The sequence below is a fragment of the Chelonia mydas genome, chromosome 14, assembly GCF_015237465.2.
Source record: "Chelonia mydas isolate rCheMyd1 chromosome 14, rCheMyd1.pri.v2, whole genome shotgun sequence".
Classification (NCBI taxonomy): domain Eukaryota; kingdom Metazoa; phylum Chordata; order Testudines; family Cheloniidae; genus Chelonia; species Chelonia mydas.
The window spans coordinates 35144105-35170412 of NC_051254.2; the positions used below are offsets into that span (position 1 = coordinate 35144105).

General features: G+C 43.8%; 3 protein-coding genes and 2 non-coding genes across 5 annotated transcripts; 1 reads left to right on the forward strand and 4 right to left on the reverse strand.

The window, feature by feature from the left end:
• Window positions 1–470: 470 nt before the first annotated feature.
• LOC122461330 (zinc finger protein RFP-like) lies at window positions 471–852 on the reverse strand. Its single transcript, XM_043528495.1, has one exon. The coding sequence runs from the start codon at window positions 825–827 to the stop codon at window positions 486–488; it is 342 nt and encodes a 113-aa protein (XP_043384430.1). The 5' UTR covers window positions 828–852; the 3' UTR covers window positions 471–485.
• Window positions 853–7118: 6266 nt separating this feature from the next.
• LOC119567690 (olfactory receptor 12D3-like) lies at window positions 7119–7891 on the reverse strand. The gene is made up of 2 exons (XM_043528529.1): window positions 7616–7891; window positions 7119–7511 (listed from the first exon to the last, which is right to left on the reverse strand). The coding sequence occupies exons 1-2, from the start codon at window positions 7889–7891 to the stop codon at window positions 7119–7121; spliced, it is 669 nt and encodes a 222-aa protein (XP_043384464.1).
• Window positions 7892–8709: 818 nt separating this feature from the next.
• LOC102940782 (olfactory receptor 12D2) lies at window positions 8710–9849 on the reverse strand. The gene has a single exon (XM_027832425.3). It carries the CDS (start codon window positions 9763–9765, stop codon window positions 8710–8712), a length of 1056 nt encoding a protein of 351 aa, XP_027688226.3. The 5' UTR covers window positions 9766–9849.
• Window positions 9850–19301: 9452 nt separating this feature from the next.
• Window positions 19302–19410, forward strand: TRNAL-CAA. The gene is made up of 2 exons: window positions 19302–19339; window positions 19365–19410. It is a non-coding gene; the product is annotated as a tRNA-Leu (tRNA).
• Window positions 19411–21827: 2417 nt separating this feature from the next.
• On the reverse strand, window positions 21828–21900 carry TRNAV-CAC. Its single transcript has one exon. It is a non-coding gene; the product is annotated as a tRNA-Val (tRNA).
• Window positions 21901–26308: the final 4408 nt, after the last annotated feature.

Below are 26308 nucleotides of genomic sequence, written 5' to 3' on the forward strand. Positions count from 1 at the left end.
TGGAGGCAGGGCAGGGGGTGCAGGGGTGGCTGGAGGCAGCAGCTGGCTGCGGGCAGGGCAGGGGCTGGAGGCAGGGCAGGGGATGCGGGGGTGGCTGGAGGCAGGCGCTGGCTGCGGGCAGGGCAGGGGCTGGAGGCAGGCGCTGGCTGCAGGCAGGGCAGGGGGTGCTCGCGGGGAGAGCAGCAGGACGCAGCCCAGGCCCAGCAGAGCAGCCAGGGACGCACCAGGCAGCATCGGGAGCCCCAAGGCCAGGGGTCGGGGGAGCAGCAGCAGCAACGGGGCTCGTGCCCAGGGCCAGGCAGCAGCCCACATGGCTCCCTCAGCGCAGCACCCCCGGTGGCCGGAGAAGGGATTACATCACTTCCCGGCCAGAGCCCATCAAAGCCTCAGTACCCCCTGCAGGGAAGCGGGTTAACAACCGGTTCTAAAAACTGCTTCAAAATTTAACAACCAGTTTGCGCGAACTGGTGCAAACCGGCTCCAGCTCACCACTGGGCTTGATCCTCCTCGCAGAACAGTTTCAGGGTCTCCTGGTGTTTCTCACACACTCGCTCGCCTCCTGAGCCTTTGGCTGCCTGTAAACTCAGCCGCTTGGCTATTTCGATAATTTTCGCCAGCTCCCTGTTGGGTCTGAAGTTTCTCTGCTGCGCCGTTTCTCTGCACTGAGGGCAGGAGAAGTTGGTATCCGACTCCTCCCAGTAGTCGGTGATGCAGGCCCGGCAGAAGTTGTGCCCGCAGTGGATAGACACCGGGTCTTTGAAATACTCCAGACAGATGGAACAAGAGGCTTCATCCTGGAGACTCTGTACAGGGCTCTCTGCAGCCATGGCTCCCTGCCGGGGAAAGTGACAGGTTTCATTTCACTTTCCTGCCTTTAGACTGCAGCCACAATTGGGTGTTTCTTCACTTAGGGTCCTTCTCATTGGCTGAGCTGGGGGGAAGCCTGTTTGATTTTCAGCTCCTGGAGACTGTGCAGAGAAATGCAAAGCTCTCTGTAAAGGGACCAATATTAAATTCCCCCAGGCAAAGAGCAGTGCTGAACTGGGGGGAAGGTGATAAATCTCTGTTTCTTTTGGAGGAAAAACCCTGAGAGAACACTGTAGCTTTTTCAAAATTAAATACATAAAATAGCCATTTAAACCTCATGAAATATAAGCCCATTGGAGGTTACTGTTTATGGTTTAATATAAGAAACTGACAAACATAAGTTAGGCCCTGATCTTGTTTATATACCAAGGCAAACTCCTTCCAAAACATGGCTAAGATGAAATGCACAGTTAAGGCCGTGCAAATAACCTAAGCTCTGCCCCTTCTACTTTATCTCCTACCAACCTTCCACCTCCTCTCCCACCATCCTTTCTGTGTCAGGTGAGGAAGGGCCCCTAATGAAGGAAGTTTTGAGCAGGACTTCAAAGTAAAATCTCAAACCTGCTCAGTCAATCAGCTGCATTTGCAAAGTTTGCCTTGGGCGTTAAGGCTCGGAGTCAGTGCGATCTGTGCCCACAGAGGCACACAAAGTGGTAGTGAAACATTCAGTGATACTTAAGGCTACGATTTTTCCACAGAGGTTGCAGAAGTAACGGAATCTGTGACTTCCAGCGACCTCCATGAATTTAGCCCTGTTGGCTGGGAGCTGCAGCTCCCAGTGGCCATGGTTGAAGGGGGCCCCCGGAGTTCCCAGCTGCTGTGGGATGCAGGTCCGCAGCTCCTGGCCGCCATGGGCAGTGGGGGCCCCTACAGCTCCCAGTGGACATGGGCGGTGAGGGCCCCCTTGGAGCTCCAAGCTGCTTCAGGCAGCGGGACCCCTGCCACAGCTCCTGGCCAATAGAGGCGGAGGGCCCCCTCGCAGCTCCCAGCCTCCACAGGGGGTAGGGGACCCAGGAGCTCTGAGGTGCTGTGGGTACCGGGGGTCCTTCAAAGCTCCCAGCTGCTGCATCTGGCGGGGGTATCCTAGAGCTCCGAGTGGGGGGACCCTGGAGCTCCAAGCCCCCTCAAGCAGTGCCTAACCCAGCCCCTGCAGCTGCCTAACCTCTGCAAGCAGTGTGGAGACCCCGCAGCTGGGCTCCCCATTGTGTGAGGGATATTTTTAGAAAAAGTCACAGATAGGTCACAGGCTTCCGTGAATTTTTTTTTTTATTGCCCATGACCTGTCCACAACTTTTACTAAAAATATCCATGACAAAATCTTAGCCTTCATGAGAATATATCAGACGTTTGGGGAAAGCCAATGATCCCCCTTCCCCGCATCTCCTGCCCTGAAGAATTATTGCAGAGGCCAGACAGGAGGAGCCGCGGGACTCACCGCAACCCACATGGACCCTAGGGGATGCCCAGGAAAGCAGGGCTATCCATGTAATGTCCCGGGGGCCCTGCACCAGATCAGACCCTCCAGGCTGGAAACAATAGGGATCTCCCTTGGCTACAGCTGCCCACAGACACCCAGATGGCGCGCTCAGTGAGAATGGTACCGTAGCCCGGAGCTGTGCGTTCTCCATCAGGTAAGTTCTAAAGGACACAGTGGAGCTGATATGCATTCCCAGCCACCTGGCCACAGCTCCACCTCGACCTCCTTGTGGAAAATGCTGATTTTTGACAAAATTTTGATTAAAAACAAATCATGAAAGAAAGCAAGTTGCTATGGTTGAAATGTTTCAGAGTAACAGCCGTGTTAGTCTGTATTCGTAAAAAGAAAAGGAGTACTTGTGGCACCTTAGAGACTAACCAGTTTATTTGTGGTTGAAATATTTCATTTTGACCTTAGGCGAATGGAACCTTTTGATTTTTTGATTCAAAATAACTATTTTTGTTTAGAAATGTATTTTGTATTATATCATAACTTGCAGTGCAATATAATGTAAAATAATATCCAATACTATTAAAATGACAGAAAAATAAAATATCACAACATCAAATATAAAAATCAAATACAAAATAATACAAAATAAAATTTAAAAAGTCAAAATTGAAATGCGTTTTATTATTTTGCATCCACTCCATCTCTGCTGTATACCAGAAAGGGAAAAAAAAATATTCCTGACCATCATTTGCTAATCGCCTTGTGCCTGAAACATGTTGGTTGATAGCTCCTAAATACACTAGCTTGGGTCAGTTCAGGTGCGATTCCCACCTCCCAACAGATTTCTTACCATCTTGATAAGCCACTGACCTGTACAACACCCTCAGTTCTGCATGTCCTGAGATTAAGTGGATTTCACTTGCCCCCCTTTTAAACTTTGGCGGAAAATTTTTTTTTACAATTCACCTCCAAAATCAAGCCTTTGGGGATCATTTACATGAATGAGGGTTGTAGCAGTTGAAAGTGAGTAAGGACTGCAGGAATTTCTTTGATTCTTATCTGCAGTGTGCTAAATGGGCCAGATAAAATGTAAAGTGTTTCATAAGCTTGACTAATTACATCACTGATTATTAATTGCTAATCACTATTATGTAACTGATATTCTTAATAACTACTGTTAATGATATTGAGCCATTTAAGTCTAATTTTTGCAGGGCAGATTTATTTTCTGTGCTGGAAATGTAGGCTGGACTTTTCAAAAGCAGCAAAGGGAGTCAAGTGCCCAACTCCCATTACCACACTTTGGGGGGTTGGTGCCTAATTCCCTTAGGCTCTTTGGCTCCTGTCAGGCTCTGTTTCAATCTCACCACTGCAGCTGGTCATGATTTTCCATCTAACACAATTTGGACAAAAAATGACTTTTTATCCCAAAAAAATTCAGGAAAATTTTATTTTCTGCAACAACTGAAAATGTGTTGGTGAAAAGCTTTTCTGGGTTTGGTAATAATGTTCAGTTTTTGAAATATGATTTTTTAACAGAAAGATGAAAATTTCCATTGAAAGAAGGTTTCTATACCAACATATTTGCAACAAAAGTAGTTTTTGGAAAGTGAATTTTTTTAATATATTTTTTTCAACAAGCCGGGGGAAGGAATTCTTTCACAGGAAATTTCAACAAAAATGAAAATTTCTTAAAATTTCCATCAGACTATAATTACCTTTTTGAACTAGCTCTACTCAGCATTAAATCTCTGTTCAGAAGAGCCGTACACCACCGCTTAATGCAGGGGTTCACAATTTTTTTTCCCCTGAGGCCCACCTGTGCTACTGATGAACCCAATCACGGCATTGTCTCTGGGAGGCCTGGGGGGCCGATAATCCAGGGAGCCCGGCAGCCACAGATTGTGGGGGGTGGCAACACGGAGCAGGAATGGTCGCGAACCCTCCAGCCTCCTCAAGCTGCCCTGGGAGTCACCTCCTCTTGTGGCTGGCCCCTTCTCCTCGCTCTCCGCCTATCGCTTGTCATTGCCCCTTCACCCTCAGCTGCCCGCTGGAGGTGCTGAGCTCCTCCGGCCCTGGGCAGAGGCCATTGCTGACCACCACGCCATCACTGTCTGCTTCTCAACTCCCCCTTTCCCCCCATGTCTGTGCCAGCAGACCACCCAGGACTGTGTCACAGCCCACCTTAGGGCTGCAGTTCACAGTTTGGGAATCCCTGGATTAATGGAATAACAACTGCTCTGCTAGCAAGGGAATCTGCACAGCTGCATGCACATCTTATAAAGCACTTTAGAAAGATGGGAAAGCACCATTATCTTAATTCTACTAAAGGGAAACTGAGGCACGGATAGGGGATGTGACTTGTCCAAGGTCACACAGCAGGCCAGTGGGAGAGCCAAGAATAGAACCCAAGTGTCCTGATTTCTTCCCTTCCTCAATAACCAGGGATCAGCTTTTCAAAAGGTCTTAAGTGACATAGGAGCAAAATCCCACTGAAAGTCAGTGGGATCTGTGCAACTGCATCACCTCGATGTTCAGTATCTTCATGAATGATTGAGATAATGGCACAGAGAGGACACTTGTAAAATCTGAGGTCCCGGTGACCTCTCAAAGTCCCTTCTGGCCCTATGATTTTATGATTCTCTGGTGCCTCACAACGGGATTCAAAAAAGTCAGCGCACTCGGTGGCTCCTCGCTGAAGCTAGCCAATGGGGGAATCCAAGAAGAGGGTCATGTCCTAAGCCCCGCCCCACTCCTTGAGATAGGCGCCTGTGTCCAGGATGTGGGGAGGTGCCTCCCTCGGGCTGGGATTCTCAGCTGCAGCCTCTCTCTTGGTGTTTGGTACCTATGGTGTTATCGCAAGAAGCCGGGGCTGGGGGCGGGAGGGGGAGAACTTAACATAACTTTTAGCTCAGTGGTTAGGATACTCACGTGGGATGTGTGAGACCCCCTTTCAAGTTCCTTCCTTCCTCAGGGGGAGTAGCGGATTCTCTACCTCCTAAGTTAGCGCTCTTATCACCAGGCTGAAGAGTCATCCTCATGCTTGGTCTCTCTCTCTCTCTCTCCCCCTCTGGCCCATGGATTCTTTCATTATTTAGTTACAGTGGAATAGCTTAAATAGGAGGGACTGGGGAAGCCCAACATCACAATATACCATAACCCCTCAGAGGTGACAGATCACTATTCAAATCCCTTCTCCCCCTCAGGCAAAGGGGATATTTCAACTGGGGGTCTCCCACATGCTGGAAGGGTACCAGGACAACTGGTCTAAAACTTATCAGGGAAATCCTCCACCTTGTGTTTCCACCCCTGTCACCTGTTTGTTTTGTATAAACTTGCCTATAGGAGCCTAATCTGGAAGGTGAGCTCTGAGTACGCTTACCAGATCAGGCTCCTCAGGCTGGTTAGATGGAGGAACAACTAGCTTCCCCTATTTTCTGCATCACTGTGGGGCTCAGATGTTCAGATACCTGGCATGGAACTGCAGTGCTCATGCTCAGAGGCAGAATCATAGGTGCCTAGGGAACTGTTTCCTGAAAAAAATTAGGTTCCTAGCAAGTTGAGGCACCCTCAGGGTTTGGCGGCAGCTGAGCAGGGTTTTGTGATTCCCAGTGGGGCCTGATTCTGGGATTTAGGTGCTTAACATGGCAGATAGGCACCTAAGTTCTTTAGTGAATCTAGCCCATGATTGCCTAATTCTCATATTTCCCATTGAAACACTTTACTTTGGAAGGTCTCTAGGGGGCAGGCACGGGCTCTCACTATTTATTTTTTTCTACTTTGCCAAGTCATTGGGGGTTCTGATCTCATCTGATGCCTAAAGGTGTTAATGTAATAATAATAAATAATAATTAATAATTCAGCTAATGTTGCCCCACAGTTAGTAGAGATGAGAGAGTCCTGCTGTGCCATTCGTTCAGCTCCTCCCACCCGTTTTTTCCATTGTGATTTCTCCTGTAGAATCAATCTTTCAGTGGCTAACACAGATTGTTCTCCCACATTACATAGTTCATTGCCAACTTTGCGTTATGGTCAAGGGCCACGATTGTCCCCTACAACCTGTTTTTCATTGTCCAATGCAGACTGGCTGCTGCAGTTATATATTCCATTGCCAACTTCCCTTTGCAAGTACCACACAAAATCTGTGTTAAAACAGAGATCGTGTTTTACATCAGTAAATTTGGGTTAAAAGCATTGCAGGGATATTGTAATTATACAAAGTTAAGTGTTAAAATCCAAGAACTTCCAAGTTAAGGTTAACTTAAATCCAAACATATTAAGGAATGAAAATGCACAGTTAAGCCACCAAAACAATCTTAATTCTGCCCTGTCACAATTTTTTCCAACTTCCCATCTAGTTAAAACAATGACACTTTGCAAATAGGAAATATATGAATAATCTTTTTTTTTTTATTTTTGCATGGTTCATAGCAATTTTCCCACCATTGTCCTTCAAAGTTACACTAGCAGCAGTCATTAAGATGGAGTCAAGGTTTAGAGAACATGTCCTTAATTTAGGATAGAATACATTACAAAGGTGTAATTTTCCCCCAAAAGCCCACAGGAAATTCAAAATTAAAGTTAAACAATATCCATACATGTTACAGCAAGAAATGATATTAGGGCACCCAAAGAAACTTAGCACTGCCCTGTAGTGACACCCTGAAGGGGAAAAAATGAGGGGAGAGGGGGAATCTAATGTGTACTTAAAAATCTTGGAGTCCAAAAAGCCAAAAAGATTTTAATCATCATTTTAAGGGGTTTTATGTGTCTTTTTTTTAATTTATGTCCTTTCATGGAAGAGTTTTCTGTTCAGCAGTTTCTACAGGGCAAATATCACCTCCTTGTTCCTGAGGGGATAGATCTTGGGGTTCAGAATTGGGGTGACAACATTGTATATGTGGACGACTATAATGTTGCTTTCAGAGGAGACCCCAGGGGAGGAAGTCATGTAGTTGCCAAGGGTTGGTACATAGCATGGAGACACCATCGGGGGTGGGAGGTGCAGGTAGAAGAGACATTGGTCCTCCTTTCCCATGATTGTCTGGAGGAAGGAAATTAAGTAGAGGTACAGCAGGAAGCTGGGGACAAAAGAACCCAGTGTGAAGCTCCCAGTGATGATTTTGAGGAGGCTCAGGTTGAGGCGGGTGCTACAGCAGGCCAGGCTCAGCAGGGGCTTGATGTCACAGAAGAAGTCGTAGAAGCAGCTGAGGCACTAGAAACACAGCCAGGAGGTCATGACTGTTGCATCAGCATGTTCAGGGATGAAGTGGCCCAGGTGGCTGCTACCAGCTGCAGGCAGGCTTGTGGGTTCCTGACCAGCGTGTAGCACAGCGGGTTAAAGAGGGCCATGTAGCAGTCACAGGCCATGACAGCCAGCAGAATGGCCTTCCTGCTGTCTAGGAAGTGGAAGAAATGGAGCTGGGTGAGGCAGCTGGTAAAGAAGATGGCCTGGTGCCCTGAGAGGAAGCTGGCCAGCACCTTGGGTATGGTGACTGTGGAGTAGAAGATGTTTTGCCCAGGAAGAAGGACATTGGGGTGGAAAGTGGGGGCTGAGCCACTGTCAGAAATTTCATACAGATACAGACATTTCATAAGATCAACACCAATTCTTAAGTGTACCTAGACAGATACCACAAACAATCACACAAGGGTTGTTACATGCACAGTTGGGGCACCCAAGAAATGTTAACTCTCCATTGTTGTGACAAGAAGAGAGGTGTGGGGAAAAGAAACAAATCAATGGGGCTTTTAAAAATCAGGTTAATTTAAACTGGCTGCACAGACATTAAAATGCCTCAGTCACAATTGTGTGTTTAGTTGCCAGCTTTGAATACAAGCCAGAGTAGAGATTTCGACTGAAAGAAATTTGATTTATGATGAATAATGAGAGGAAACAAGAATTACAACTAATACATCAACGAATATTCAAACGTGGCCTATGTACAAAATTTCAGTGTGTTTTAACAATAAGAGAAGTTTGAAGAGTCTGTGACAGGGTAGAGTTAAGGTAGTTTGCGTGCCTGATCTGTGCATTTGCGGACCTTAACAGGGTTGGATTTCTTTTAAGTGAACTCTTAACCCTCAATTTCCAAGGTTTGCAGCACTTGGTTTTGGAATCTATGCAATATCTCTGTAAAGTAGGTCAATGTCAATTAATCATATGTACTATAAACCTTTATACCAATTTTCTTTGGGAATAATATTTAATATTAATCTTCAAACATTTTCCCCCATAACAATTAGAGATGAAGAAATCCTGGGAGGACATTTTTCCATCTCCATCTTCGTCACTGCAAGAATGTCTCCTACAGTCTATTTTTCCAGGGGATAAAGAAGATAGATCCCCTACATTATAATTCCCTTGGTCAGCATCTCTCCTTTTCACTCAAAACAAGAAGCAGTCATTTGATTCAGTTCCTTTCAGGGAAGAGTTTTCTAGTGACAAATTTCCTGGTGGCATATTTCACCTCACTGTTCCTCAGGGTGTAGATGAAGGGATTCAGAGCTGGGGTCATGACACTGTACACTAGGGTGATGATCATCTCTTCTCCCTTGGAGCTTCCTGAAGAAGGACCCATGTAGGCGAACATCACTGTCCCATAGTACAGTGCTATCACGGTGAGGTGGGAGGTGCAAGTGGAGAAGGCCTTTCTCCTGCTTTCCCGTGACAGGACCTTCAGGAAGAGGAAGGAGATGATGTAGAGGTAGGAGAGGAGCGTGATGATGAACAGACTCATACCGATAATCCCAGTGACTATGTGGAGGAGGCTCAGGTTGAGGCGGGTGCTGCTGCAGGCCAGGCTCAGCAGGGGCTTGATGTCACAGAAGAAGTGGTGGATACGGTTGGGACCACAGAAGTGCAGCTGAGAGGTCATGACCGTGTGCATCAGGGCATACAGGAAACCAGTGGCCCAGGTGGCTGCTGCCAGCAGCAGGCAGACCTGTGGGCTCATGACCAGTGTATAGCGCAGTGGGTTGCAGATGGCCACGTAGCGGTCGTAGGCCATGACAGCCAGCAGCATGGCCTCACTGCTGCCCAGGAAATGGAAGAAATGGAGCTGTGCCAGGCAGCTGGTAAAGGAGATGGTCTGGTGCCCCGAAAGGAAGCCGGCCAACATCTTGGGCACAGTGACTGTGGAGTAGAAGATGTTTAGGCTGGAGAGATTTCCCAGGAAGAAGTACATGGGGGTGTGAAGCCGGGGCTCGGCCAGTACCACAGCCACAACGGCTCCATTCCCCAGCACGCTGGCCATGTAGAGCAGCAGGAAGAGGGCAAAGAGATAGCACTGCAGACCCCTCACATTGGTAAGGCCCAGGAAAATGAACTCGCTCACCTCTGTCTCGTTCTCCATCCCTGCAGGAGGAAGAGGACAAAGCAGCAGAAAGTGAAAGCAGCTTAAAGTTCCACTTCCGTCTATGTTGCAGACCCTGTTCCCAACGCAATGCATTGGGTTGGAGTCAGACATTTTGTGGTAGACTGTTTTCTTTCTGCAGTCATAGGTACATTCTGTACCCAGATATAATTGTATAGTAAAAAGGGGCAAAATAATTACTGAATTTTGCATTTCTTTGTGAAGCTGATAGATAGATAGATAGATAGATAGATAGATAGATAGATAGATAGATAGATAGATAGATAGATAGATAGATAGATAGATTTCTTTGTGAAGCTGAGATAGAGAGAGAGCGAGCGAGAGAGAGAAATTTGATTTTCTATCACTGCAGGTGTAAGAGAAATGTATAAAAGTGGACATATTAATCATACTACTTTGCAGTTGAAAAAGCATCTTCCATCCCATGTTGAAATGGGACTGCAAAGTGCCCTACTCTCATGCATTAAACCTGACCATGGTCCTTGATAAATTTATTTTCAGCAGTTCCTAAAAGGTGAAGAACTCTTCACAGATAAACACTATGCATATCTGATATTGGGGCAATAGCCACATGGAAAGAAGTCATTCCAGCAAAGCACAGATCTCAGGGTGTTTTAGATTTTTTGCAAAGGGGTCCCAATCCAGATATTTTAATTGAACCACCGTGAAAAAAAATCAAATATTGTTCAGAGTTTACATCCCACTGGTTTTCATTGCCCCTTCTGTGAGATTTTGGGGGGGAAATGTTTAATACTCCTGTTGTTATTATTACTATTATTTAATTTATTTCTATTACCCACCACTCTCACTGGAATGAATGGGAGGAGCATGTAGAGAAGAATGGACATGCTAAGAGTAGAACTGGGGATCACCTGTAGCATCTAGGATTCATTGTCGCAGTTTAGGGCCACTGCACCTGTATTCTCCCCTGGTGGTCCACTGAAGGCCTCATTTTAGGCTCCTGGCTCCTCAGCTGTCGCCTTTCTTAGGTAGAGAACCACGTCTCTCCCCTTCATGACCAGGCTTTTTCCAGGCTGAAGTTCTCTGCCTACACTGGGATATTCCCAGCAAGCCAGACTGCCTAAACATGCCAGCACCAGTGCTTTGTTTTCTCTCCGAAGGCTATGAACAGCTTAATGGCTCACAGTTATGTTACCAGAGTAGTAGCCTTGTTAGTCTGTATTCGCAAAAAGAAAAGGAGTACTTGTGGCACCCTAGAGACTAACAAATTTATTTGAGCATAAGCTTTCGTGAGCTACAGCTCACTTCATCGGATGCATTCAATGCATCCGATGAAGTGAGTTGTAGCTCACAAAAGCTTATGCTCAAATAAATTGCTTAGTCTCTAAGGTGCCACAAGTACTCCTTTTCTTGTTATGTTACCGTGCAGTTCTTTATAAGCAAGCACATTTATTGCATTACAGGGAAAACATATTAAAAACATATTAAAAATAATAAAATAGCCTACACACACACTAAAAAGACTAGCAGAGCTCACCCAACTCCAGCCTCAGGCTCTGGTAAGTGTCAGTCCATCAGACCCACAACTGGGTTTTCTCTGTGGTTACAAGTTTATAAGTGTCTCAGATTCAGAAACAGAACAACCCTGAAAAGCTCCATCTTTCCTTTAGACATCTTGGGCCTTTCATCTTATCATCATGTAACAGGTGATCAGCAGACAATGGCCCACTACTCAGGGTGTAGCTACAAATGGCTGGGTGTTTGCATAACCATAGGTGGGGAATTTGCATAACCGTAGCTGGGGAATTTGCATTCACCGCCCCCTACATATTCCTCAGGAAGATCCCCCACTTTTGTCTCAAAAATCTGGTCTTGTCTGGCACATTGTTCAATATAGTCTATTGAACCCCCCACATCTCACACCTGTCACATCTCCCCCATCAAGAGGTTGCACACAATTCTAACCCACAATAATACATAAACCATTCCTTGAATACAATGGACCTCTGAAATACTTAAATTTAATCCAGTAAGGTATCCCAAGGGTATTTCAGGAAAGTGCCATGTCTGGCCCAGTCATAATGGAGCTGAGACTGGAGGATATGTGCTTGGAATCCTAGGACATTAACAGAAAGCTGCATCTAGGGATGAACAAGACTAATAACAATCCAACTGAGCATTTCCCATCATGTTTACTATGATTTGTAATACCGTAGCAATGAGAGATGACAACTGAGATTAAAGCCCCGTTTACACTGTACAGACACATAGTGAGAGATAGCCCTGCCCCAGTCCAGTCAGCTCACAACCTAAGTAAACAAGAGATACAAAGGGTGTGTCGGGAAACAAAGGGAGGAAACCATCTACTCAAGGTCACACAGCAGGTGAGTGGCTGAGCTGGAATAAAGTGTAGGTCTCTTGAGTCCTAGTTGGTCATTCTATCCACTAAACTAGACTGTTTATTTTTAAACTGAATTGCTATCTGATATATCTCACATTCAAGTTATGCAGGAATCATTTGGTGGGATTCTTGGGCATTTGTTATACATATGCTTGGAAGCATTCTTTTTTTATCAGTTAATGTCAGTCAACATCGATTTCAATGTACACCCAGAAACCAATGGAAAAATGTTTCCATTGATAATAGAAATTTAGACATAAGCAAAGTTAGAAAAATGCCGCTGGAGAACTTATTAAAGTCCCACCTTAATGCGTATAAAATGTGTTGTAATGAATGCTGCATAAGTAGACTTGGAGGTATTAGCTTTTTATCGGTAAATGTCAGTAAACGTCAATTTCACCATACACACACAAAACAATGAAAAAATATTTCTGTTAATAATAGAAATGTATAGCTAGGCAACATCAGAAAACTGTTGCTTGAGAACTCATTAGAGTTTAATTTAAGGCTATTTACTTCGTATACTTTGATGTGTGACATCGACAATTTGTGTTTTAAGGGTAATAAATCTTAAACTTTTTGAATCTCAGTGTCCACTGTCATTACATATTTCAGAGTAGCAGCCGTGTTAGTCTGTGTTCGCAAAAAGAAAAGGAGCTCACGAAAGCTTATGCTCAAATACATTTGTTAGTCTCTAAGGTGCCACAAGTACTCCTTTTCTTTTTGTCATTACATAATTATTGTCTAACCCCCGCCCTATAAATTTCCCACAGCTATGAAAATTTAAATTGATAAAAATGTTTACAAATAAACATTGATATTATCCATCAAAAATATATTGAAAAAAAAAAAACAAAATTTGAATTTTTCCAAGCCTAGTTATACAGGATGTCAGACTAGATCATAATAATGGTCCCTTCTGGCCTTAAAATTCATGAATCTATGAAACCTATGCCACCTTCTTAAACATGCTGTGTTTTGAAACTCCTAGTCTAGAAGCCTACCTTAATTTACTGGAGAATACACAAGTTTCCCAAGCATTGGCTATTAAGGCGACTTGCATTTCTGGAGTCAGGAGCTTTTCAAAAGGAGTCTGAGGCAGTTTGAAAATCCTACCCTTGGCAACTCTCTCGTGCTGTTCCCTCAAAGCTCAGCCATGGGACACTTTGGTCCTCCTTGTAATGGAAACAATAACAATGACTGGAGTCAAAGGGCGCTGAAGAGAACTAGCAGGAATACCTGTCTCTTCAGAATAGAAGAGAGATGCAAGCTCCTGTTGAATGAACTTCTGGACGGTGTGCTGAATCTGTTGAACAAATGAACCTTTTTATCATATTCACAGTCTGAATCACAGGGGGCAACCAGTTTCCATTCTCTAGATGGCTCCTCTGGGGCAGAATCACTGAACCATGTGAGCGTTACTGGTCTGTGCATAACAAGCCAAGACTTCCCTACAGAGAACAAAGTCAAGCATTGTTGTGTAGACAGGAGCCGCTGGGAAAATAAATAAATAAATAAGTACAGCAGAAATCCTAAGGGAGTTAGGCACTCAGCTTGCTTTCAATACATTTGAATATCCCAGCCTAAAAAAATAAAACCTTGGTTAGCAAATATTGTTGTTGGGTTCATTTATTTTTTATTTTTATTTTTACTAAAACCACGGAACTGTTCCATCATGATTCTGAATTTGGTTGACTGTGATTAATCGTTCCATTAGACCGTGAAGGGTTAAAACAGATTTAGCAAATTAGATGCAATTTTGCAGGGGGTATAGTATTTATGAACAGAACCAAAGCAACTCAGATCATCAGCATGGCAAAGAAGTGAGCAAATTGCCCCAGTCTACCATGTTTTGGTAATGACTTGTACCTGGAAGACTTCATCCCCTACAGACATGACTGAGAGCGTGATGGAAATTTTTCAGATGAAAAGTAGAAAAATGGCCTTTGTTACGCCCTCACTGAAGTCCACTGGAGTTTTTTCAAGATTTTCCTCTTCAAACTGCTAATCTGTCAACCCGCAGCTACCAAAGCCTTGTTGGAGGAGTTGAGGAAGATTCTAATATGTGTCTGACATGGTGATGACATTCAGAAGACTTCATTGTGTTCGGAGACTTTGACACCATTGTTGGGATTCCCTCCAAGACCTCTCCACTTGGCTTATCCAGAACACCTCATCCAGTTCTGGGAGAACGCTCTATCCAGTTCTCTGGGATCCAAAAAGACCCATCTCATTTCAACTCCAACGCATCACTAAAGTTTTCTTATTAGGCATGTAAAAGCTCTTTGCCCATGCTGGCCAGGCCCAGATGCAAGGGGTTTAGGTACAAGGTGATACCACAATTCCAACTCATATCACACACTACACAGTTAAGATACAGCTTTCCTAGCTACTAACATCTATACGTCTTGTATGTAAGAACCAAGAACTTTGCAAATTTTGTACACACCAATCACTTTGCAGATTGTCTAAGGCAATCTTGCCAGTTCAGGGGGTTCCTGACTGCTTTATTTATTATTAACATACCCACAATAGTTAGTTTAGTTAGCTTCTGCCTCCCTCATTTACTATAAACATATTCACAATAGTTATATAAGCAATGACTTCTTCAGACTTAACCAATGAGGAGTCCTTGTGGCACCTTACAGACTAACAAATTTATCTGGGCATAAGCTTTTGTGGGATATAACCCACTTCATCAGATGCATGGAGTGAAAAATACAGTAAGCAGGCATAAATATACAGCACACAAAAAGATGGGAGTTGCCTTACCAAGTGGGGGGTCAGTGCTAACGAGACCAATTCAATCATGGTGGATGTGGCCCATTCCCAACAGCTGACAAGAAGGTGTGAGTATCAACAGAGGGAAAGTTATTTTTTTGTAGTGACCCAGCCACTCCCAGTCTTTATTCAGGCCTAATCTGACGGTGTCAAATTTGCAAATTAATTCCAGTTCTGCAGTTTCTTGTTGAAGTCTGTTTTTGAAGTTTTTTATTGAAGAATGGCCACTTTTAAGTCTCTTATTGAGTGTCCAGGGAGATGGAAATGCTCTCCTACTGGTTTTTGAAAGTTGCAATTCTTGATGTCTGATTTGTGTCCATTTATTCCTTTGCGTAGAGACTGTCCAGTTTGGCCAATGTACATGGCAGAGAGGCATTGCTGGTACATGATGGCATATATCACATTGGTAGTTGTGCAGGTGAATGAGCCCCTAATGGTGTGGCTGATGTGGTTATGTCCTATGACGGTATCCCTTGAATAGATATGCGGTCAGAGTTGGCAACGGGGTTTGTTGCAGGGATCGGTTCCTCGGTTAGTGTTTCTGTTGTGTGGTGTGTGGTTGCCAGTGAGGAATTTCTTCAGGTTGGGGGGCTGTCTGTAAGTGAGGACTGGCCTGTCTCCCAAGGTCTGTGAGAGTGAGAGATTGTCCTTCAGGATGGTTGTAGGTCCTTAATGATGCACTGGAGAGGTTTTAGTTGGGGGCTGTAGGTGATGGTTAGTAGTGTTCTGTTACTTTCTTTGTTAGCCTTTCCTGTAGTAGGTGACATCTGGGTACCCTTTTGGCTCTATCAATCTGTTTCTTCATTTCCCCAGGTGGGTATTGTAGTTTTAAGAATGCTTGATAGAGATCCTGTAGGTGTATGTCTCTGTCTGAGGGACTGGAGCAAATCTGGTTATATCTTAGGGCTTGGCTGTAGACAATGGATCGTGTGATGTTGTCTGGATGAAAGCTGGAAGCATGTAGGTAAGTATAGCGGTCAGTAGGTTTCCGTTATAGGGTAGTGTTTATGTGACCATCATTTATTTGCACTAGTGTCCAGAAAGTGGATCCCTTGTGTGGACTGGTCCAGGCTGAGGTTGATGGTGGGGTGGAAATTATTGAAATCCTGGTGGAATTCCTCAAGGGCCTCCTTTCAATGGGTCCAGATGATGAAGATGTCATCAAAGTAGCGCAAGTAGAGTAGGGACGCTAGGGGATGAGAGCTGAGGAAGCATTATTCTAAGTCAGCCATAAAAATGTTGGCATACGGTAGGGCCATGCGGGTACCCATAGGAGTGCCGCTGACTTAAAGGTATAAATCATCCCCAGATCTGAAATAGTTGTGGGTGGGGACAAAGTCACAAAGCTCAGCCACCAGGTTTGCCGTGACATTATCAGGAATATTGTTCCTGGTGGCTTGTAGTCCATCTTTGTGTAGAATGTTGATGTAGAGATCTTCTAAATCCATAGTGGCTAGGATGGTGTTTTCTGGAAGATCACCACATAGCTAGAAAATCCTGCTGTCAGGGTGCCAATGCCTGAGATGATGAGGCATCCAGGATTCCCAGGTTTATGGATCTTGGGTAGTAGGCAGAATACCTCTGGTCAGGACTCTAGGAGTTTGTCATTGTAGATTTGTTACTCTGCTTCTTCAGGGAGTTTCTAGAGCAGATGGTGCTTTTTCTTTTCGTACCTATGAGTGACATTAATCTATTGAGAGATCTTTCCTGTTAATATAGCCAAAAAGGAGACTGTACTAGTTAAATGAATGAACTGAGTTCTTCTTCTTCTTCTTCTTCTTCCTGTTCTTAAGGGGTTGAAAAAAGGAGGATTGAGGGGTAGAGTAATGTGCCTTTTAAGCACATTAGGTCAGTTTGTGAATGGAAGTAGCAGATCTGGAAAGAAAAAGAAATGGTTTTTATTAGCTCATAACGGATTTAAGGCTGGAGTTGACTTGTAGTGTCTAAAGCAGAGAGGTGGGGATGATCCAAAATGGATCATGATGGGGTTGATCCCCTCGGACACTCTGACACTGCACAGACAGTGGCTTATCCAACCTAGTTTCCTTTAACATGTTATGGGCTGTGCATGTTATGGGTGTAAATGCTCAAAGTTGTGATGGTTCTTGGAGCTTCCAGACACATTGACCAGAATTTTCAGAAGGTCTCACACCCACCACTAGAGCCAGGGTTTCTGAAGAACTAGGCTCCCAGTTAGGCACTTAAATCTTTCACCAGATTTTCAGAAGGGCTCAATACACTGAGTGCTGAGTTCTTTTGGAAAAAAGCTTGTCAAGATTGTGGGTGCTGCTTACTTGTCTATGTAGCCCACACTGCTGGAGTTTGAGGTTCACCATTGTTTTCTCATCATGCTGTGTCTGTATTCTGCCTCAGTTCTGGTGTCCATCTTTTATTCTCATAAGAAATCAGCAGGGAGACTAAAACACCATAGAACTCACAGGGCTCCCGGAAACCTGCACATTTGGCTCAGGGTGAATGTGTAGACAAATCATCTGTGCTGTAGAAGGGCTCTGGGAGTTGAAAGAGTTGTGAATTTAACCCTGTAGGTCTCAGGCGTAATCTGAAACTGTTTCAAAACCAATTCCTTAAAGATACCATAGTTTGAAGCATCAACAATAGGCATCTTATTGAATATGTCCTGAGCTCTCCCTGGCAATTTGGCAACCAAAGTAGCCATCGTCTGATCCTCAGGAATCGCATGGAGAGGGCACAGTCTCGCAAAGGTGATGAAATACTTGGCAACATCACTGGATTCGTTATATGGTGGACATAACTGTTCCCATGTATGGATCTTTGGGGAAGTGGAGCCAGCTGCTGAAGGGTTCTGTCTCTTCCACTCCATTACAGCCAGTTCATGCTTTTGGGTCCCAATTTGGGCCTGTATTTCTTGGTCTTTTAACTTCAGGGCTTGCTGCCTCTCTCTCCTTCCTTCTCCTCCTGAGCTTCCTGCCTCTCTTCTTGAGCAGCTTCTTGGGCTAACCTCTGGCCTTCCATGGCTCTTTCGTGAGCAGCTTTTGTCCCCAGGCAAATTGCGTATCAATCTCCATTTCTCTTAATTCCATCTGTCTTTTATGTTCATTTTCCTTCTCAGCAATCTGCAGCCTGTGCACTTCTAGCTTCTTCTCAGCCTCACTCTCACTCATTTTGCTGATTTTCTTGCCTCTATTTCCCTTCCCTGAAAGAAGCAAACACAAAATAACAAACCAGTAGCTACTTTGTCTGTTCTCCAGCCAGCACATGTAAAACTCACTTAAAATCATTACCAGTGTCTCAAAGCAATCAGCTGTACACATATCCTGGTCTACTACGCCATTGTGATTGGTTCGCTCACAGAGATCCCCTTAGGACTGTCACCTGATGTGCTGAAATTACCTCTGAGCCCATTTTCCCTGCCAGCTTGGGACTCCAGAACCCTGCCTTGTTGAGCCAAACATGCTAGCCTGCTGCAACACAGACCCAGGATCTGGGCCACGCCCCCAAAGCTGCAGATTTTAACTAAAAACAGCTCAGCACCTGTCTCCAGCTCCCAGACACCCAGCTCCCAATGGGATCCAAACCCCAAATAAATCCGTTTTACTCTGCATGAAGTTTATACAGGGTAAATTCATAAATTGTTCACCCTCTATATCAGCTCTTTGCTCCTCCAGGTATTAATCACTTACTCTGGGTTTATTAAGAAACAAAACTGATTTTATTAAGTATAAAAAGTAGGATTTAAGTGGTTTCAAGTAATAACAGACAGAATAAAATAAGTCACAAAGCAAAATAAAACAAAACACTCAAGCCGAAGCCTAATACATTAAGAAACCGATTACAGGTAATATCTCACCCTCAGAGACGTTTTGCTTGGGTTCAGGTTGTGATACTGAGCACAGGGGTTCCTTCACTCTCTCTTCTTGTACCCTCTATAGTGGGGAATGGATCAGCTTCCGAAACTGTAGAGAAAGTAGCCTTAGAAAGCCAAGTGGAGCTGACTGAAAACTGCAATAAACATTCAGGTTCACCCTAGATCAATATCCCCCCCCACCCCAATTTTCTCGGTGAGACAAAACAAAAAAAATCATTTTCAGAAGAACTTAACTCCCATTCAGGCACCAAACGCTTTTGCAAGATTTCCAGAAGGGCTCACCACACTGAGTGCTGAGCTATTTTGGGGCAGGGTGCGGGGAAGCCAGTACTAATTGTGAGTTCTGGCTGTTTGACTATGTGGCCCACCGTGAGGGAGTTTGAGGTTCGTCCTAAAGCTGAGTGTCTGTATTTTGCCTCTATCCTAGTGACCACCTTTTTATTCCCCTAATACGTGAGCAGGGAGACTAGAACACCTCAGAACTCACAGGGTTCTAGGAAACCTGCAACTTTAGGGTGATTGTGTTTAAAAACCAGATGTGCTGTAGTTGTTCAAAGAGAGATGCCGTCGTGGCCTCCCTGAGCGGCTCATCAAATATTGAAGGAAACTAGGGTGGAGAGAGGGCTTTTTTTCCATGGTGTCAGGATGTCCGAGTGGTCTAAGGCGCCAGACTCAAGGCTCTGTCTTTCCTGTACTTGGGTTTTCTGGTCTCCCTATGGAGGCGTGGGTTCAAATCCCACTCCTGACAGAACCTCTTTATTCTACCTGAAGAAATGGCCTTATTTCAATCTCTCTCGTAACATTTGAAGAGCGCTTGCTTAGGATTTTTGTTGGAATACCAGCAAGAGAAGTTAGAGGGAATTTTAAATACCTTCAGAATCTGTTTGCTAGCTGGAGAGTGAAGGAACCAGGAAAGAAGGCAAATGTCAGAAAATGAACCTCAGCGGGCAAAGAAACTTCCTCAGTGCTCCTCCTTCACTCTCTGTGCCTTCAAGAAGCTTTCTTGCCCAGCCCGACTAGCTCAGTCAGTAGAGCATGAGACTGTAAAATGCCAGGGTCGACAAGCCCTAAGGCTCTATTAAATGTGCCAAATGCTAGTGGTTATCACATTTGCTTCACACCCGAGAGGATGGTGGTTCAAAGCCTCTTATAAACAATAACCCTTTTCTCGCTTCTGAGTCCTTTTGTCTTCTTTCAGTCCATTTCCTTTCCGTTCTCAAATACATCCAAAAATTCTATGCTTGCTTCCTCTTTATTTTTCCTTTCATGAAACTTTAACTTCTAAAGGAGGGAGTTAGCCTGCATTCTGGGGAGAGGAACAGACCATCATTTGGGAGATTACCAGCTACTTAACCAATATGAAAATAGAAGAATCCCAGCCCTTTGTCCTGCATATTTAGTTCCCAGCCAGCAGTTTTCCCTCCTTTTTGTTTCTTTTGAGCTAACTACAAACAACCTCGTGTCCCTTTTTCATGTCAGAGAAATCTATCGACTGATTAGCACATTTCCCTTCCTTTCCTAGCTAGGCAGGGTCGGGGTGTGAGGAATGAGAAAATAACAATTAGAAATTTTTAAGCCCGCCTTTTAACACACAACACCACTTTCCCTTTTGAAATAACATTATTTCCTTAGCCCTTTTTAACACTCAACCTCTTCTTCTTCTTCAGGTGATGTTACCACAAGCTCTCAGCTACTAATTTCCTGAATATGCCCTGGATGTTTTTAGCCCAGTAAATTGGTACAAAATAGAAACAGAAAACAAATTAAAACCATTTCCAATATTATAAAGTGAGGATACGTCTTTTTTCTTTTTTTAAACAAAATAGTTTTTTTGCCATCTTGTTTTACTCTCCAGCCGGTTTTGGTAAAATCATCACAAATTCTGTGAGGAGGGGTTAGAGACAGGTACAAGGAAGCCATACAATGTGGTCCAGCCAATAAGCAGAGGGCTCACATGTCCAACTCGAGGCTTGAACTCACAACCCTGACATTAAGAGTCTCATGCTTTACGACTGAGCGAGATAGGCTGTCTGTGGCAGCAGCTCTTGAGAGGCACGCTCACAGTGCAGAAGGAGCCCTAAGGAAGTTTCTTTGTGAGCTGAGATTCTTTTTCCAGTGTTTCCCTCCTTTCTTTGTTCCTTCGCTCTCCAGCTAGCAAACAGGGGCTATTAGAAGGCTGGTTAGATGCTGGTTTCTAGACCAGAGAGCTGGGGTTGATTTACCAGCTGGTCAGAGAAACCAGCACAGGAGGGTGGAATTTGATGTTCTCCTACCAGCGGGAGGTGCTCTTTCACTCACATAGTGAGGGAGAGTCAGAAAAAGCTTCTCAGCTCTTAGAGAGGGGGCAGACAAGCCAGTTCCCCTCAAGCCACACAGGCATTTCTGCAGGACATCAGACCCCCTGCGGAGAAGCTCCTCAAAGGAAATCTCAAAGAAGGGAACAACTGTTCGCCTTAAGAGGTGGGTGAGCTGGACCTCAGGAATGGAAGAGGCAAATGGTCAGTTTCTCCCTGATGGTTACTTCCAAATTCCATGGTCTATAGAGTGGGATGAAAGGTTTGGGATGAATATTTGATGGACTGAAATGTTTTGGTTGACCCAAAATAATGTTTTGGTTTTGTTTCAACAAGAACATTGGAAAAAATATTCATCTTGGGTCAAGCTGAATGTCTCTTATTGTCATCGTAAATGTGGTTAGGCTAGCAAGCAAGGGGAAGAATGATTTGCACGTCTATGTGTGTAAAAGGCCATGCAGCCTGGACTTCGAGGTGCACAGTGGAAACCTGCCCACATTCTGCTGCTAGTCAGTGGGGAGCTTTGATTTTTATATGGTCACCAAAGCCCTTCCCAACATCATGTAGAAGAAGAGGGAATCGGGAAACAAATGTGGATTTCTTCAATTTGCAAGTGAAGAACAAACTAAGATTTTTTTACTGTGAAATTAACTTCCCTGGCTGGAAATTAATTTCCCTGGCTTCTTCAAGGTTCATATTTGTTAAGTAGCTGGCAATCTCCCAAATGAGTCTAGTCCTTCCCTCAAAATGCAGGGTAAACCCTCCCATCAGACCTTAACGTTTCATGAAAGCAAAAAATAATGAGGAAGAAAGCTTGATAAAGGACTTGGAAAGAAAGAAAACACAAGGAATACGAAGCAAAACAAGGCACTGTTTCTGCCTGGTTTCGAACCAGGGACCTTTCGCGTGTGAGGCGAACGTGATAACCACTACACTACAGAAACCACTTGGGGCAAGCATTTGGCCCATTTAATACAGTTTTCTTAGTAGCCACTGCATCAGCTATCATTGTTTCTCTTTGAAAAACAGGAAAACAAAGTACACCAGTAGCTTCTTTTTTAACTCAAACAACTCAAACTGCAATAGCTCCTCCAATTTCCCCTTCTCACAAGGAGACAAAACACAGGAAAGCTCCCAACCAAGAAACCTCACTTTCACTTCACTTTTCCATGGACATTCCCTGTCAGCTCCCAGGCATAACAATGCAACACTCCGAAATGCACTACAAGAAAGATGAGGGAGGGAAACCTGCAGGTACTTAGATCCCTCCAGCTTCAAATGAAACCACTTCTGGGGAAGGGTCTGGCTTACCCAGGAGGATAAGGAGATGAAACATGGACTTGCCTGTGCTGTGCAAAATAGCATGATCCCGGAGCCCAGGTGGGGCCAGGCTCAGCACTTTGCCTGCTTCCTGCCTGCACACAGTTGACAAACTGGGGGCAGACAAAGCTGAGAGCCCCGATATACAGTTTGAGAACTGCAAAACTAAGCATCTCTGATGCTATCTTCTAGACTGAGCACTGAGTCCCATTGGGTAGATAGAAAGATTAACCTAAAGAATCTATACAGAAGCTTGTGGAACCCCATAAAATTGGGTCCCTACTGCGTGAACTATTGGAACTCATTTACAAAACTTTTCTTAAACATTACATGAATATATTGTCTCCTACTATAGAATTAGAATTTATAATCCCTATTCCGTGATGAGAGATCTTTGAGCTATAATGTATCTTAATTAAAAATATCTTTAGAGAGATTTTTTCCTGAAAAAGCATTTTATCCAAAAGAATCCGATTTAAATAATAAAATCCGATTTTTTAATTTTATTTTTTTTTAATCATTGATTTTTATCCACCCTGGAAAGTAGCCTTAGAAAGGGTAGAGGAGTTGACCAAAAAAAAAAAAAAAAAATCCCAACTCACGTCCCTTATGGTCTACTACAGAGGTAGTCAATTATTTTTTGTCAAGGTCCAAATTTCTTGGTCAAGGTATAGAAAAGGTCCAGACTCCAGAGAAAATAATTTTTAAAAATGATAATAATAATAATAATAATAAGTAAAGAAAAAGATTTCAGGGTCCATTCAAAAGTGTCTGGTGATCCAGATTTGACCTAGGCCTGGTTAGGGTTCTCTTTGCTGCTGCCTCGGTTCCATCCTCAATCAGGGAAAGAAAATTTTCAACACAATTCTCCTTTCATTCTTCACTGCGAATTAAAAGAAACGCAGCACTTTCCCCCCCCCCCCCCCCCCCCAGTAGCTTATTATCTGGCCATTTTTTTGCCCTGTCCCTTATAAACAGTATAAAAAAGGGCATTTTTAAAAAAGCAAAGATTTTGAGATGGGGGAGAACTGGCTGATTCCGACTGCCCATCTCAATTCACTCGTGTGCATAACTGAATGAATCTCTTTGGATACACAGCAATACTGCAGCATAAATCTGATTCAATGGATATACTAGAAGTGATATTGTCTAAATAACAGAAACAGCAATATCCACAAGAGGTCACAGACTCGTCGGAGATTGGTTTGAGCTGACAAAGGGCATGGCCCATTTTTCTGCTAGGAATTAAACTTCTTTGTTCCATTTTTTCTGCTTTGAGTCTTATTTCCTCACTTCTCAGGTAGTGTGGTGTCAGGTTTCCTTCCCCACTCTGAACACTGGGGTACAGATGTGGGGACCCGCATGAAAGACCCCCTAAGCTTATTCTTACCAGCTTAGGTTAAAGCTTCCCCAAGGCACAGATTCCTTTCTTGCCTTGGGATCACTGCCATCACCAAGTGATTTAACAATCAGGGAAAGGACCACTTGGAGTCCTATTCCCCCAAAATATTCCCCCACGCCCTACACCCCCTTTTCTGGGGAAGGCTTGAGCATATATCCTCACCAATTGGTTACAAAGGGACAACAGACCCAAACCCCTGGGCCTTAGAACAATGGAAAAATCAGTCCAGTTCTTAAAAGAAGGATTTTATTGAAAGAAAAGGAAAAGGAATCACCTCTGTAAAATCAGGATGGTAAATACTTTACAGGGTAATCAGATTCAAAACACAGAGGATTCCCCTCTAGGCAAAACTTTAAAGATACAAAAAAACCGGGATAAACCGTCCTTTGCCTAACTGTTAAATCACTTGGTGGTGGCAGCAATCCCAAGGCAGGAAAGGAATCTGTGCCTTGGGGAAGTTTTAACCCAAGCTGATAGAAATAAGCTTAGCGAGTCTTTCATGCAAGTCCCCACGTCTGTACCCTAGAGTTCAGAGTGGGGAGGGAACCCTGATATGTGGCTAGCAAACACTCAGGTGGGTGAGATAATATCTTTCACTGCGCCAGTTTCTGTTGGTGAGAAAAACAAGCTTTCCTGGGACCTGCATGGCTATAACTACATTGAAAACCCTCATAAGACATGAAAGGGTTCTTCTTTCACACTAGAATGCATCACTTTTGGTGTTACACCAAGAACTATTTATTAGCCCACATAACCATTTCTTCTCTGCATTTTGACATTATCTTTTGGGTGTAATGCCATCACTGATGAAAATTCCAAATGGCCAATTAGCAAGCACCAACATAAAGAACAGACAATTATTAATCTGCCCCATTCCTAGCCCTGCCCAGGATCTCTGCAATGGTTTAGAAAATATTTTCACATAGATATTTGCGTATAGGGAAGTTTTTAATTGTGGCAACTTCAATCTAGAAAGAGGGAGCAGTAAGCTAACTTGCTCAAACACAGATTTCCCCATCTATGTGAAAGAAAGAATTAGAAAGAAATAAAGAAAGTGAATCCAACATCAATGATTCGGAACTTTCCTTTGAAATGCAAGGTGCAATGAATCAGTGAATATTCCCATAAGTAAACTCATGTAAGTGACAGAAAGGAGGGCCTAGGAAAAGGCTGTAAAATGTCATGTTAAACATTAATTCATGAGCAAAGTTGTGTGGCAATTAAATTAAGACCCTAACATTTCATACAAGGAAAGAATAATGAACAAAAAGTGTGGGAAATACAGGTGTATTTCAGAAAAGGGCTTGGAATGAAGGAAGACCAAAATTGATCAGTAAAGAGAAAAGGCACTGTTTCTGCCTAGTTTTAAGCCAGGGACATTTTGCGTGTGAAGCAAACATGATAACCACTCCACGACAGAAACCGATTGTGCCCAGCTTTGGATGTCCCCTTCTAAGGCTTTCTCAGCTGCCAGTGTATATCTGCTCACTCAGTTTCACTTAGAAGAACAGGACAACAAAGAGCTTACTTTCCAAACTCAAACAGTCATCAGAAATGCTGCAAAGTCTCATCCAATTTGCCCTTCTCACAATGAGGCCAAAACGCAGGCAAATCTCAGAACCAAGAAAGCTCACATCCACTCCACTTTTCCATGGACATTTCCCTGTCAGTGCCTAGGGAGCAACCAACAAGACAAGAAACCAAAATGCAGTAAAATTGAGGGCAAGTTTCTCACCATAGGTTTCACTGACTGGGGGGCAGGGTCATTTCGAAAAGTTTTGCCATTTAATACCAGAAGATTTGGTTATTTTCTCCTTCCCTGAACTGGAAAGCAAGGAGATAGGTGTGTGAACAAGCACTCCTAAGCAAAGGAAACAAGACACCCAACATGGGGCTCTAACCCATCACCATGAGATTAAAACCTGGGCTACACTACACAATTAAGCCAACCTACAGCACCTTAGGTTGTCCTAATTACCTCACTGTACACACTACAGCCTTGTCCCACCTATGTAAGTGCCCTACTACACGCACATAGTAACTCCACCTCCTCAAGTGGCGTAGGGCTATCTATCGATCTATCTATCCCCCTAAACCCCATCTATCTATCTATCTATCTATCTATCTATCTAAAGGCAACTTTTTGCTGTTGTTTCAGGTGGAGCACTCAGTGTGCTGAGTTTTTCTGAAAATCTGGCTCTAGAAAATTCTGGCCAATGTGTCTGGAAGTTCCAAGAACCATAACATTATGAAGGAATTCAAGGTCATTTATTATATTATTAATTATCATTCATTATTATTTGTATAGCAAAGATTAATCTTTCAGTATTTTAGATCCAACTCTACATTGATTCCTGTTGCTATGTGCAATATATCTATATCTATCTATCTCTATAAAGACAACCATTTTTTGCTGTTGTTTCTCTGTATTTCGACCCTTTCTTTGCCTTTGATGCTCAAATGTGGAAAATAATACTTACCTTAGTGTCTGATTAGTTGGCATAAATTTAAACGCTAAGACTCAGATCTGCAATAGTATTTAGGTGCCTAAATCCCATTGAAATACCCAGCATCTTTGAGGATCTGGTCTATGTTCTTTTTCAAACAGTAAGGAAATGAAAACTTTGAAG